General features: G+C 38.0%; 1 protein-coding gene across 1 annotated transcript in view; it reads right to left on the bottom strand.

Annotated features, from left to right (window-relative positions):
• The window catches only part of cwc27 (CWC27 spliceosome associated cyclophilin), a 44,885-nt gene that overhangs the window by 27,385 nt on the left and 4,768 nt on the right, over positions 1–12,732 (bottom strand). The window contains exons 7-9 of the mRNA XM_084400555.1: positions 12,548–12,617; positions 12,368–12,447; positions 11,958–12,116 (exon numbers count right to left, since the gene is read on the bottom strand). Of these exons, the coding sequence (XP_084256681.1) occupies positions 11,958–12,116; positions 12,368–12,447; positions 12,548–12,617 (309 nt within the window). The remainder of the gene's footprint in view (positions 1–11,957; positions 12,117–12,367; positions 12,448–12,547; positions 12,618–12,732) is intronic.

Raw genomic sequence — 12,732 nt, 5'->3', positions numbered from 1 at the left:
TATTTAGTGCATCAAGGAAATGTCCATAACAAGTACAATTTAACAAGTCATTTAAGTACATAAAAGTAGGGCCAATATAAAGAATCAAGTAAAAGACAAAACAACAGCCAAACAATCCGCAGAAAGCCATTTGTACAAACAGAAAAAGTAATTGTGATCCTGGCACTTAGAAAATTAGGCAATTTGACTGAAATAGCACAGCTATTAATAAACAGCACTGCGCTGAAGAGTGATGGGCTGTTTAAAATAGCAGAGCTGTGAGATATGCCCTTGTTAGACAGCAGAGCGAGATAAAAAGGTATTTGTTAACTCAAGAAAAGAAAAGAACAGTGTGATAAAGTGTCCTTGTGATAAAAGGAGGAGGGGATGAGAGTTTATTAACGAGTGAGCTCTTTGAAGAGGAGCCAAAGTGTGCCCACTGTCTTGCGGCCTCATCAGCCAGAGGGCACACACATCCCCCCCCCCCCCCACCAGCCAGCACAATGACAGCCATTCACCAAACCCTCTCGAGCCGCCAGCAGGGAAGAGACCGTCATTTCACAAATCAGACGAGAGAGAGAGAGGGATTGGTGATGAAGTGCTGGACGAGACCTGACGCACACATTTAATGTCTGAGGAGTGGGGGAAAGACTTTGTCGTCACTCACGGCTCTCCAGACCAGCCAGCAATTGTCGCTCATTCAGACAATTCAAATAAGCGAAACCCGGGGAGCTCTGGATGATTTACTTTTCATAAAGAAAGCACACAAAGTGACTGGCCACAGACCAATCTTTCTCGTGAATCGAGACTTCAACATTTAACCCTCGCCCCCCCCCCCCCCCCCCCCCCCCCCCCCCCCCCCCCCCCCCCCCCCCCCCCCCCCCCCCCCCCACCAGCCTGCTGTCGCAGTCAAAAAACTTCTTGAGAGCGGGTCGTTTTTGATCTGTTTTTCCAAAACGGATGCGGAGTAGCTCCTCACGCTTCGCAGGAGTGGAAATACTGTTCCTCAAGCTCCACTCTCTACTGATTTTGACTTTTACGCATGGTTCAGAGTTTTATAATCAAGCAGTATAATCTCAGTGTTGCGTGGAGAGGGCAAATGTTTTCAAGGTCTTGAAGCAGATGGTTAAAGCAGAGGTGGTGTATAATAATCATATGATATCACATTTCAAGGAGGATAGTGAAGAATATTAGTTTTCCAGGTCTCCCTCTGACTCAAATGTAACGTCTACCTAAGTTTTGAGAAAGGAGACTGAATAATTGAATAACTGAGAGTTCCATAATAAATATTAATGATGGAGTTGATGAGTCAAGCGGTGTCCAAACGCATGGCATAAGCCGAGGAGTTCAGAAATTAACCATAACACAGAGCCTGTGTATATGCTGCATCCTCCAACCACTAGTTTGCTAACATGTTGAGTTCATTAGTACGCATTTGAGATTCTAAAACACTCTTACCTACAACTTACAATGCAGAGTATACTGATCATTTTGCTAATAATATGAAAGAAAAGACAGTTTGATATTTTTTCTCTACAATTTACCTCCATTTACGATTCATTTTCTCCGCCATGATGGATTCGCCATTGTAATTATACAGCAACAATGTTAACATTCCATATCCTTCTTTATTGACCACCAGAAACTCTCTCTGACATAAGTAGCTCTTGCCGATAAGGAAATAAACTTGTAAAATAGTGCTGCACGATTAATCATATCGCAATCGCAATCGCGATGTCAAGCCTACGCGATTATATGACGCAAAATGCTGCGATTTTATATTAAATAAAAAAATTAGCGCTGTTAACGCAATTAACGCAGCACCTGTTAATTTTTGGCATCCTTTGGCTAGTGTTACATGATCCCGCTCTTATTCATGCAAATGCTTTTAAACCATTCATGCGCGATAAGACAAAAAAGACACACAGAAAGACTCGCGCTAATATCATGCGTGCGCACAAGACAGCATGCCAGAATACAGTTCTCTTTCGAGCTTGAACGAACAATAACACACACAATTATGCCAGAATGTCTTTTTGTCGAGTATCTTCATAACATAAGAGTAGTCTTATGATGAACGTGAAGAGTTGTGACTCGTGAGAGAATGAGGAGTGTGAGATCCGCGTCTCTGTCAGCAGCGGCTGGTCTTAAAGGGACAGTACACAGTAGCCACTAATTATATCTGTCGCTAAAGTTAATCAAAGAACAAAGGGAACAGAGAAAAACACTCACTGCTCTTGACTAAAGAACTTTTTTCTTTAGGCAGATTATCACTAATCTGTGTGTGCATTTATTTTCCTTGAGAACCAAGCAAGTCGACTCATGAAACCATTTGTTTATTATATCGCAATCGCAATATTGACCTCAATTATCGCAATATGACATTTTCCCTAAATCGTGCAGCCCTATTGTAAAATGTCAGCCGTCTTTATAAACTGCTACGTAGAGAGACCGTTACTGATCAAGCAAGCAATGAATACATTGCGGCAGTGCATGCGGATTTAGTAAGTGTATATAGTATCAATTAATGGAGTAATATGTTTCTAGTAACAATTAATGGAGTAATATGGCAGCATAACGTATGAAAAAACAACCGAGATAAAGAAAAATATTGACCGACAGGATTAAAATGAATCTATTTTAAATATAAATTAATTCCAAGAACAAATAATTTCAATAAATGCTATAACATATAATTTCCATAGTGTATTAAGATATTTTAATCTCAAAAGGTCATGGAAAAAACTAGTTTTCATGACCGTTTTAAGAAAGAGTCATGTGAAGGTACTTGATTAAGTAATAAACAAAGCATGGTTATTTCTAGTTCGTTAATTTACAACGGTGAACAAATACAGAGATGCTCCGCCACTTCTTAGCTCTGCTCTGCTGAACGTCAATAGAGCCTCACATGCTGAAGTCTGGAGTCGTTCTGTCAGACTGCCCCAAACAGGGCACACATGCTCAGCGGGCTGGAGGTCCAGGAACCTGCAGATCCGAGGCACAGCTGCCAAGAATTAGATGATCCCTTCTGGCCTCCACACAAAAAGGGCCAGTGCTTTACTGATCCGGGTGACCTTTCCCTGAGAGGCTGATAGAGCATCGGATTATGACGGATGACAACTGACAGGTGCCATTGAGAAACAGTGACACTGCACACAAAAGTCATCATCTTTGGTGCATAATTGCTATTTGGACTCTCTTAAAAGACATTTCAATTGTGTAGACAAACCTAGTAAAATCTTGCATTATGGTCCAGAGGAGCTTGAAAAGCAGATAATGACGAGACCACATAAGAGTATTCAGTGGTTTGGAGGATTCAGATGGCTGCCGATCCACGCTCCTGTTGTAAGTCATGTTGCTCTTCACTGCCAAATAATCCACCTCAGGATCACTACAGCGCAGACTCGGGCTCCGAACGACGTAATCGGCAGTGACTGTTTCTGGGATATTTGGCTTCATTTTTCTACAGTGGAAGGAAGCAGCAATGCACTGTCCATCTTTTTTTACAGTCTATGGTCTGGACAAAATATTAATGTGAAGGAAAACTTTTCAATACTTGAGCAAGTAATTTGGACTCGTTAATTTGAGCAAATGCAGAGATGCTCAGATGCTTCTCTAGCTCTCTCTCAGCTGCGGAATAGAGCCTAACATGCTGAAATTCATCTTGAAAGTATCCGTAGCAGGTGTTTACACAGTATGTAAAAAAATTAAATAAAAAAAAATACATAAGTGCATTTTAAATCTATTAATACCTTTATTTAAAATCACTCTAAAAAGTAATTCAGGGGATCTATTGCCGTAATTTAAGTGCATGGTTGCAATTTAAAACATCTATTTTAGTGATTTAATTCAACCTTTTAAGTTGCAAACATTATTTTGAGTTCTGTTAAAATAATAATGTTGATCATTACATTAACTTCATATTGTGTAACTTCATACCTCAAATTTCTACTTTACTTTTTTTTTTTATTAAGTTGTTGTAACTTAATGAAAATGTTTTGTTAACTTTGGAAATTGGGCAGTGGAATTATAGTTCCCAGCATGCTTTGCATAGAACAGAATAAGTAGAATAAATTCTGAAATTAAGCGTGATTGTAGGGAAAGGGAAAGACCATGTTTGCCATTAAAGAGTTTCTGTTATGTTGAAGTTTCCGTGGTTACCATTGTGAGTAAGAGTAACCAACATGAAGGTAAACAGTAGATTGATGCTATAAGCAATGACTACGCTAATGCCAGTGACAAGTAATATCTTGTTCATTAAATATACATGTTCAATAAGATACATTTAGTATGTGGTATGATAGCTGTCGATTTTAACTGAAATAAATCAGATTAACTGGGTCCAGGGTTACAACTCAAGTAGTTGGAGTAATGTTTAATGTTATAAATGTTATAATAATGTTATACATTTTCTTTTTAATGTTATAAATTAAGTTAATTTAACTCAATATAGTTTGTTAGTTGAACAATTTCAATCGAAGTTGTCATAACTCAAAAAATTGTTGAGCCAACATTATTTTTGGGAATGTAAATATGTTATTATACATACACACATATACATATATATATATATATATATATATATATATATATATATATATATATATATATATATATATATATAACAAATATTGACGATAGATAGATGCTTTCAGTTAAAACAGCTCAAACTTGCATTTTTAGCGTGGCTTAAGCCTTGTCTGTGAAACCGGCCAATTTACTATATAATACTAATACTAATAATACTAATAATAAATAAATGTTTATTAAAATAAATAACATTTATTATACATTTAATAAATACAGCATACAAAATGTTAGATAGATAACGTTGCAGAGAAAGTGCCAAGTACTTGTTTGCTTGTTCTTTTGCCCAAGGTTTCATAGTTTTCTCTTTTGAATTGTGGCTGTAGTATATCACTCAGGTTTAAATGAAAATATTAAGAGCGTATGGCTATATCCAAGAGCCATATGGAAGCACTTTGTATCCTTAGTTATGCCCTGTCTGTCGGGTTTAGTGTAAGTGGCGGCTACCATATGTCGTGATGTCGGGACTCCCATAAGCATGCTGTTTTATTCATTAATGCCACCAATGATATGGACAGCGGTAAGTGTTTATACATTTTTGTTAAATAAAAGGTAATCAATATCACGGTCACTGTAAATTTACTGCTAAAGAAAATGGTTTGATTGTAGAACCCCAAAAAATATTACGATTTTCATTAGCAAGAATACCAGGAGCATGCCATGAACCATGCCAAAACACACAGATAGCCAACCAGGAAATGAAATACTATCTTAAGCAGTAGACATGGATCCGGAGGAGCTAGATTTCAGCTCGAGCCTCATAGACTTATTCCAACCAACATCAGATCCTTCCTACAGCCTGTGCTTCCTTCCAGGTGACTGGCAACCAAAGCTTCTCTCTTCACCTAAAAGCTCCTGTAAGCCTGAGTGGGAAAGAGCTCTGGGCTGCAACAATGCTCCCTTTGTCTTGCACCAACACTCTACCTACCAGCCAACTCTTTGATTGCAAGCCAAGACAAACCACTGTGTTGGGTTACAGTTCTTGTAGCCAAACACCACGCTTGTGTTTAATATACTACAGTCTTTCTGCATTTTGCTTCCTGTCAATCAAAGCTGCGAGACTCGGTGGGTTTGGCCATTACTTCATTATGTAGAAAAAGAAGAGCGCATGTTTATTATGATCGGAAAATTATCCCGACACATAACGGCCGATGGTGAGATAAGGCAGGTGTGCTTCCAGAAAAGGGGGCGTGATGGAAGGGTTCTCCGCCTTTAGCGCCTCAGTCAGTGAGGTTATGAATCCCTTAATCCCCACATTTTCAAAGGTCACACGCTGATTTCAAGGATCACATGAAAGAGATGAAACTGTGACAATGGGTCTGATATGAGAGGCTTTGAAAAATGGGTTTTAAAGATGAAACAAAATGGGATCAAGTAGTTTTTGCATCTTGCACTTTGACTATCCCACAAAAATAAGGCATTTCTGAGAGTTTCAGCAGCATTATATTTTAACTTTTGGTCATGCTCAGGGATTTACGGAAGCCCGATGAGGCCATGGATTCTTTTTTTTATTTTATTTTTCCTGTTATCACAACTTAATTTTCTCGTGAACAGGTGGCAGTATAGGACTGAATATAACTGATGGGGTGTGGTATATATCCACCTTACTGTGTTAGTTCACACTGGCCCAGAAGACCTTACTTCGAGATCGCTATAATTTGTGCAGTATTGTGTGCGTTACTAACAAGTAATTAACTTAAAAGTGTTAAATGCTTGAATCAATTTGATTATTTTGCTTGAAAGTGTAGGCTCAAAATCGTGTTATCGTTACGTTAACTGCTAGATGCATGACTCGGCACAGTTTCACTTCCGCAATAGCATTCGGTGTGATTCTACATTAAAACTAATGTTGATATCACTGTACAGTATTCATTTTGCACCCATATTTACGATGCCATTTTAATCAGCGCAGTCTTAGTAACTGAGTCATTAGTTTACCTCACTGTCACTGTTTTTGAAATCTGGATATTTTGCATCTCTTTTAATAGAAGAGCATGGCTAGAAGGCAGAAGCCAGTGTAACGCACATGATATAAGTCATAGCCTATCCTATATGAGGAATAAAAATCACCAAAAATATCCCAGTGAACTTTTGATCACAAGAAAATTCAGTTGTGATCATAAGAAAACAACTTTTGTTAGGTCAAGATCACGAGAAAACAAGAAAGAAAAACAATTATCCATGGCCTTGTAGGGCTTCCGTTGGGATTCGATCAAACTCCTCAACTAAAATAGTAAACTTTGACACGTAACTTGTCCCGCACTTAATTTACCAGCTTAGAAAAAACACAGGGACAAATATTTTGTGTCAGTATTAGCTGTATTACTTAGTGAGATTTTATTTATATATGATAATTTTCAACAAATGCATTTTAGTCATTCACAACATATCCGTACTGATTAGTGGCCGATAATATTACAGATTACAGAACATTTACGCGACAACAGCGTTTTGAGGGCCTGAAAACGGGTTTCAAAGTGCACGTTTTTTTTAAATGATGCCGTTATCGTCTCTGTGTAAACTACAAAAACTTGAATTTGAGAAAACTATGATGTCATGCGCATGCGTATTACGTGTTCAGTCTATAGGCGTGTAGAGTTTCTTTACGAAGTGACGTCGCCATCTACTGGCCTGACAGGAATAATACTGAAATTCCCTTTTGGGGATCCGTGTGAACGGGGATCATTTAACACTGTTGTCGCATGTACGCAGAACTTTCCATAAATGCAACGGAAACTTTTCAGTTTTTTTAACATCATTGTTGTGTAACGTATCCTTAATATAGATGATTTATCGGTTATCAGCCACAACAAGAAAATTAATTATTGGCTAAACAAGCACGTAAAATTGGGACTTGGAGGTGGATTTTTTTTTTTTCAATAAGTAACGACATTTCAACTACCCAGGATACCCTAGTAACCCCATAGCAACGTCCTAACAACCATTCACAGCACCCTAACATCATTGCAGACAGTTTTGAACAGGCAAACAATACAAATCTCAGTCAGTTCTACTTTGCACATTATTAAATAAGAAAAAGAACTGGCCCTTCACTGAATTAGACAGCTTATTCCTTTAAGCCATTATTTGCAGTACCATAGAAATAAGCTACTCTTTTTCAGGGATTCATCAACCTCATTTGTTTCAGAATTTTCCAACCAACCCTGAGCAGGGTCTCTGTTTTTGTAATTGAGCAAAATAAAATGCAAGGATGAAATGAAGCATCTTTGAGCACAGAGAAAAGTCAACAATAGCTCGCTAAGAAAGCACTGCATCGACAGAGACGTTCAAACAGTTTTCACAGAAAGAGAAATACTCCAGAAGCACGTTTACAATGAATTTCTCTAATGTAAGACACGGTCTCTCAGGAGCAGCAGTGCTGGGGTTGCCAGGTTGGCAGGAGGGAGCCGTTTTCCCCTACCGTGGCAGAGTAATTTGATTTTTGAGTCAGAAATCTCCTTCACCTTGAGGGACCTGACTGTGTCCACTGAAGCGGATCCACTGAGGACGAGGAGCAACTGTGCCACAGTTCTGGTCCACTGCAGGTGCCACTGCTCTTTAGAAACTTCAGGAGTCAGACGTCTGGTCAACCAGCAACACGCTGAGATCACAATGAGCTGACTGACAACAACAAAACCCGCAGTATATTCAACTATTATTGTGGACTTTATGTATTTTTGCTTTGTGGATAGCGGCAAAAATAAATTTGCAGTTACCAATACTAGTAATAGCCAATTAGACAGCTAAAACATGCTACAAGAAGTTTAACTCCCATTAAACCTCTAAAGCAATTTCTGTTACATTTACTCAATAACATATACTAGTAAATTACTAACTACAATAGTTTTGTGCAATCAAAGGTTATTGATATTTTGCCTGTTTATTTCCTGAATACATATCTGTGAAAATGCTGCTCATTCTTGGATTCAATCATCACAGTTTTATTTAAATGTTGCTCTTGGCTCTGTATAAATGTAGACATGCGTCAAATCTGCAAAAAGTTCTTCTAACTAATGCAGAACAAAGATGTTTTTAGCAAGAGGAGTCCGTTTATTTGGTGCTAACTGAACAAGAATACTCTAAACACGTTCCTAACAAAAGTTGTTTTGTTCGATTCTGGCTACGATATGGACGTCTGAGACAAATTTTGTGAATCCTAATCCTACAAGATTCCTCTGATCCTTGGCCAGAATCTGAAGTCTTTGATCGCTAGTTTGACATGTTCACCCGACAGCCAATTAATGACCGTTGCGATCAGATCTTACCTCTGATGAAATTCTGGCAGTGTCAGAAGTTGAGGCACGGTCCTACAATGTGGCTTTTCTTATGGCGACCGTCAAATCAAAAACCAATAGGAGCAAAGAACCTGATGACAATTAGTGAGACAACAACAAACCACCACTTGCTCCACACACATCGTTTTTTTGTTTGTTTTTTCCAGTTTTCTTTTCAAGAGATAAGCCAAGATTTCAAATTTGCTAGCCAACATTCCTATCCCACACGTAAATGCTGCTCACAATCACTGAACGTGTCACGGATTGACCGTTTTTAACGAGTCTTGACTGCTGTAGAGTCTGACATTAAAGTCAACTGAGATCTTACAGTGTGACATGGCTGACAGTGAGGATCAAGTCTGACAAGCAAGAATCGTAAAGGACTATTATAAATCCTACAGCGTGCACCCGGCTTTACTTAGATACATCTATTTGTTCAAAACATGTTGTCCCAACTTCATCCGAACAAACAATTTTACATTGCACAATGTTGTGTAATTTCCCAGCATACATTGCAGCTTAAAAAAAAAAGGTAGCTATTGTTAAATATGATGATTTGTATGCTGTTGCAGCTGCCACTGTTAGCTGCCATGTGGTTCAGAGTTCATATTTTTACTAAACTAACATTTGTTGATGATTTGTGTTTGAGATTTCTGTGAAGTATGTGCATCTCACTGAAACGGTTGGGTTTAATATATCTGACAAACAGGGTAACACGTTTGCCTCTAGTTTTAAGAGGCAAATCAAACGTAAAGGTGAAAGAATGCTCTTTGCATTACTTAATTTTTATTTTTAAAGTTCAATAGATTGCTTTTTTTATTCATTAAATTAATATTTTTAAGTTGTCAGATGTTAGTCCAGTTAATAAATTGATAATAATGGGTTATAGAGTGGTGCAGGTATGACATCACTTTGTAGGGGTCTCTCATATGAGCTTTGAGTTCTTAAGATGATGTGTCAAGTTAAAATAGTTAAACTTTTAGAAACGTGTTCTGTTCGAATCTGCACTTCCTTAAAACGGACTTGTCGGCAAACAGGTCAGATGTTCAAGCGTTGTAATCAATTTCGAAAATAAAAGACTAATTTTCTACATCCTTAATGCGTGCACATAATAACTGGTTTTGGTAAACACACATTTAAATATCATAATATAAACTCTACACTAGGGTCCAATATCACTAAAGTACCAAATCTCTTTTCTTTTTTTTATTAAAACTGTGCATATTAAGTGCAAAAGTCTCTTTCTGGTTGTCAGACACAATGCTGACTGGAAAAAGACTATGCATTTCAAAGTAGGGATTGATCGTGAGTGTTTAAAATCAGTCAACCAATCAGTTTCCTATTTACTGGCCATGTAGAAACTAATAAAACATTAATAATGGTTCAATTTATAAAATAAGTCAAAATTTTTAAGTGTTAGAATACTTAAAGTTGTCATATTAACATGGAAAGGGAAATTCTATTAAAAAAAATACAGAGGTTCAGGGCTTCAGCCCAGTTTAGGAGAACACAAAGAACACATAAAACATTTTGTGCCACTAAAGCCAAAGGAACTCATCCGCATCCCTGGAGAGAATGTGCGTCTGATCCTACAGACCAACAGTGCCTTCTGCTGGACACACTTGAAATGCTCTATCCACAGCACATTCAGCTCCTGCATCCTGCAGAGTTTAGCTCCAGCACTCCTGCCTGATAGTGTCTATTGATCCCGAAGTCCTTGATTAGTTGGTTCAGGTGTGTTGGAGCTAAACTCTTCAGGCCGTTGGTCCTCCAGGATGTACAGAGGTAACTGAATTGAAAACCCCAGAACACTGATGCTAGTACACCAGGGACTGCTTCAGGCTCACTATAGAGACTTTTGGCACAGGTTTATGCTTTATCCAATACCTATCCAATTTTTTCTTTACGACTGTTCATGGCTTTTTTTAAATCAACTGCTAGTGGGTCATACTAGAACTTAAAGTCCCTCTGTAGTCAATCATTCTATCCCTTAAAACTCATCTTTGATCACCAAAATTACATATTTAAAAGTTTTTTCTTTGAAAAATTATTCCTTCATGCCTTAAAATAGCTTGAATGTAACTCTACACCCGTTCCTCATTTAGTATACGCAGTTCTATGAATATGCAAATAGCCCCGCCTCCACTCACTCGCACCAGCTCAGAGATCCACTCGTTGACGATCACACATTGACCTTACAAGGTAGTTTGTGACGTCAGAAACACCAGCGATTTCAAACCGTGTTTTTGTGACCATCTTTGGTTCACTGCAGATTTTAGGAGAAAATACTCAGCAAATTATGTTGATTTGTGAATTTGTATATGGTTTGTCTTAAAGCATTTTAAAAACACCACATAGACACATAAACAACATTAAACGCTTGATTTTCACCACAGGGGGACTTTAAGACACTGTCTTAACATAATGGCTATGTTTATGCAACCGGCCCCTGATTGGTCAGCTGGATCCGTGTGTTGTGATTGGTCAACTGCTTCCACCATGAATTTCAACACACTACTTTTTACCTCAACCAGGCCCCGCCCCTTATGCCTTTATTTAAATGAGGAATATTGTGACGTTGACACCATTACAAGATAACTGAACTGAGCTGGACGATGACATCACTGTTTTCTTCAGAGCGGCTATATATATATATATATATGAACTAAATTAATAACAAAAATGAACCATCAGATCACTGAACTTACTTAAACTGGACTATGACGCTATTTTCTTCTAGATCTGCTGTACAGGCGAAACAAACTTTGTTGCATTATTTCCCTGTTATCACTGTAAAGCTGCTTTGAAAAAAAGTATTATATCTGTATTGTAAAAAGTCTGTATTGTCGTTATTACACACTAAAGACAGTTGAACATGTCAAAAAGCATATTAGGTCCTCTTTACCATAATAACTTCCAGTAGTAATCAGCACATGACATCGCTCATTTGCTGTCAACTCGACTCACAAACACTCACTGAAAACAAATGATTCCAGCTGTGTGAACGACGTTTCAGAAGTACAATTCACAAGTATTATTAAACACTGAATGTCAACTGTGCAATGAGAGGAAAGGACATCATCAGAAGAGAACTCATGGTAAGACGAATGGCATTACCTGCGAGAGGTCTTCTTCACCATGTCTTGATTGGTCTTCTCCTCATCTGTCTTTTCTTTCTTCAGTTTCTTTGCAATGTTCTCTCGGACCTTCTCTCTCTCCAGTTCACGATCACTGTCGTCCTCCACATCATCGTCTGCATCATCCCCACTTTGGTTCCTTTACATACAGAAAAAAAAAAACCCGGAAAATAAATAAAACGAACTAAAACATAGCGAATATGTAACGCTACATAACGAAATGACTAAAAGTAACATTAAAAACTACAAATAAAAATAAAATGCATTTAAAAATATTATTATTTATTTTTTTACATAAATATGGATTACATCTGCATGCTTAAGATAATGTATCATCAATATATCATGACATTACTATTCACGTGACCTGATTCATGTGATTTTCCTGACCTGTCAACGACTGGAACAGAGCTTAACTTGGGATCATCCTTCAGCAGGTCATGACTGCTTTTGCTTTTCCCTTTCATGGTCTGCAAGAAAGGACATGTTGAAGCACCTGCTGTTCGTTTTCCCACACATGAGTATTCACGTCCTCCATAGAGGAATATCTGTCACTGGACACAAGGCTACCTGGCTGACTTGTTTGACCATCTCCTCCTCTTCCTCGGCCTCCTCTCCAAACGACAACAAGCTGAAGTTCCTATAATAAAACCTTCCTGTTTAACACTACATTGTGGAAACGTCATTGTACAGCATCAAAATACAAAATGAAAACAAAACAAAAAATCTAATAAGTTTAAAAAAAATCAGATCAT

This window comes from Rutilus rutilus, assembly GCF_951802725.1.
Source record: "Rutilus rutilus genome assembly, chromosome: 25".
In the NCBI taxonomy this organism is placed as follows: Eukaryota; Metazoa; Chordata; class Actinopteri; order Cypriniformes; family Leuciscidae; genus Rutilus; species Rutilus rutilus.
The sequence above is the reverse complement of the archived record's forward strand: the minus strand, read 5'-3'. Positions and strand labels throughout refer to the sequence as shown.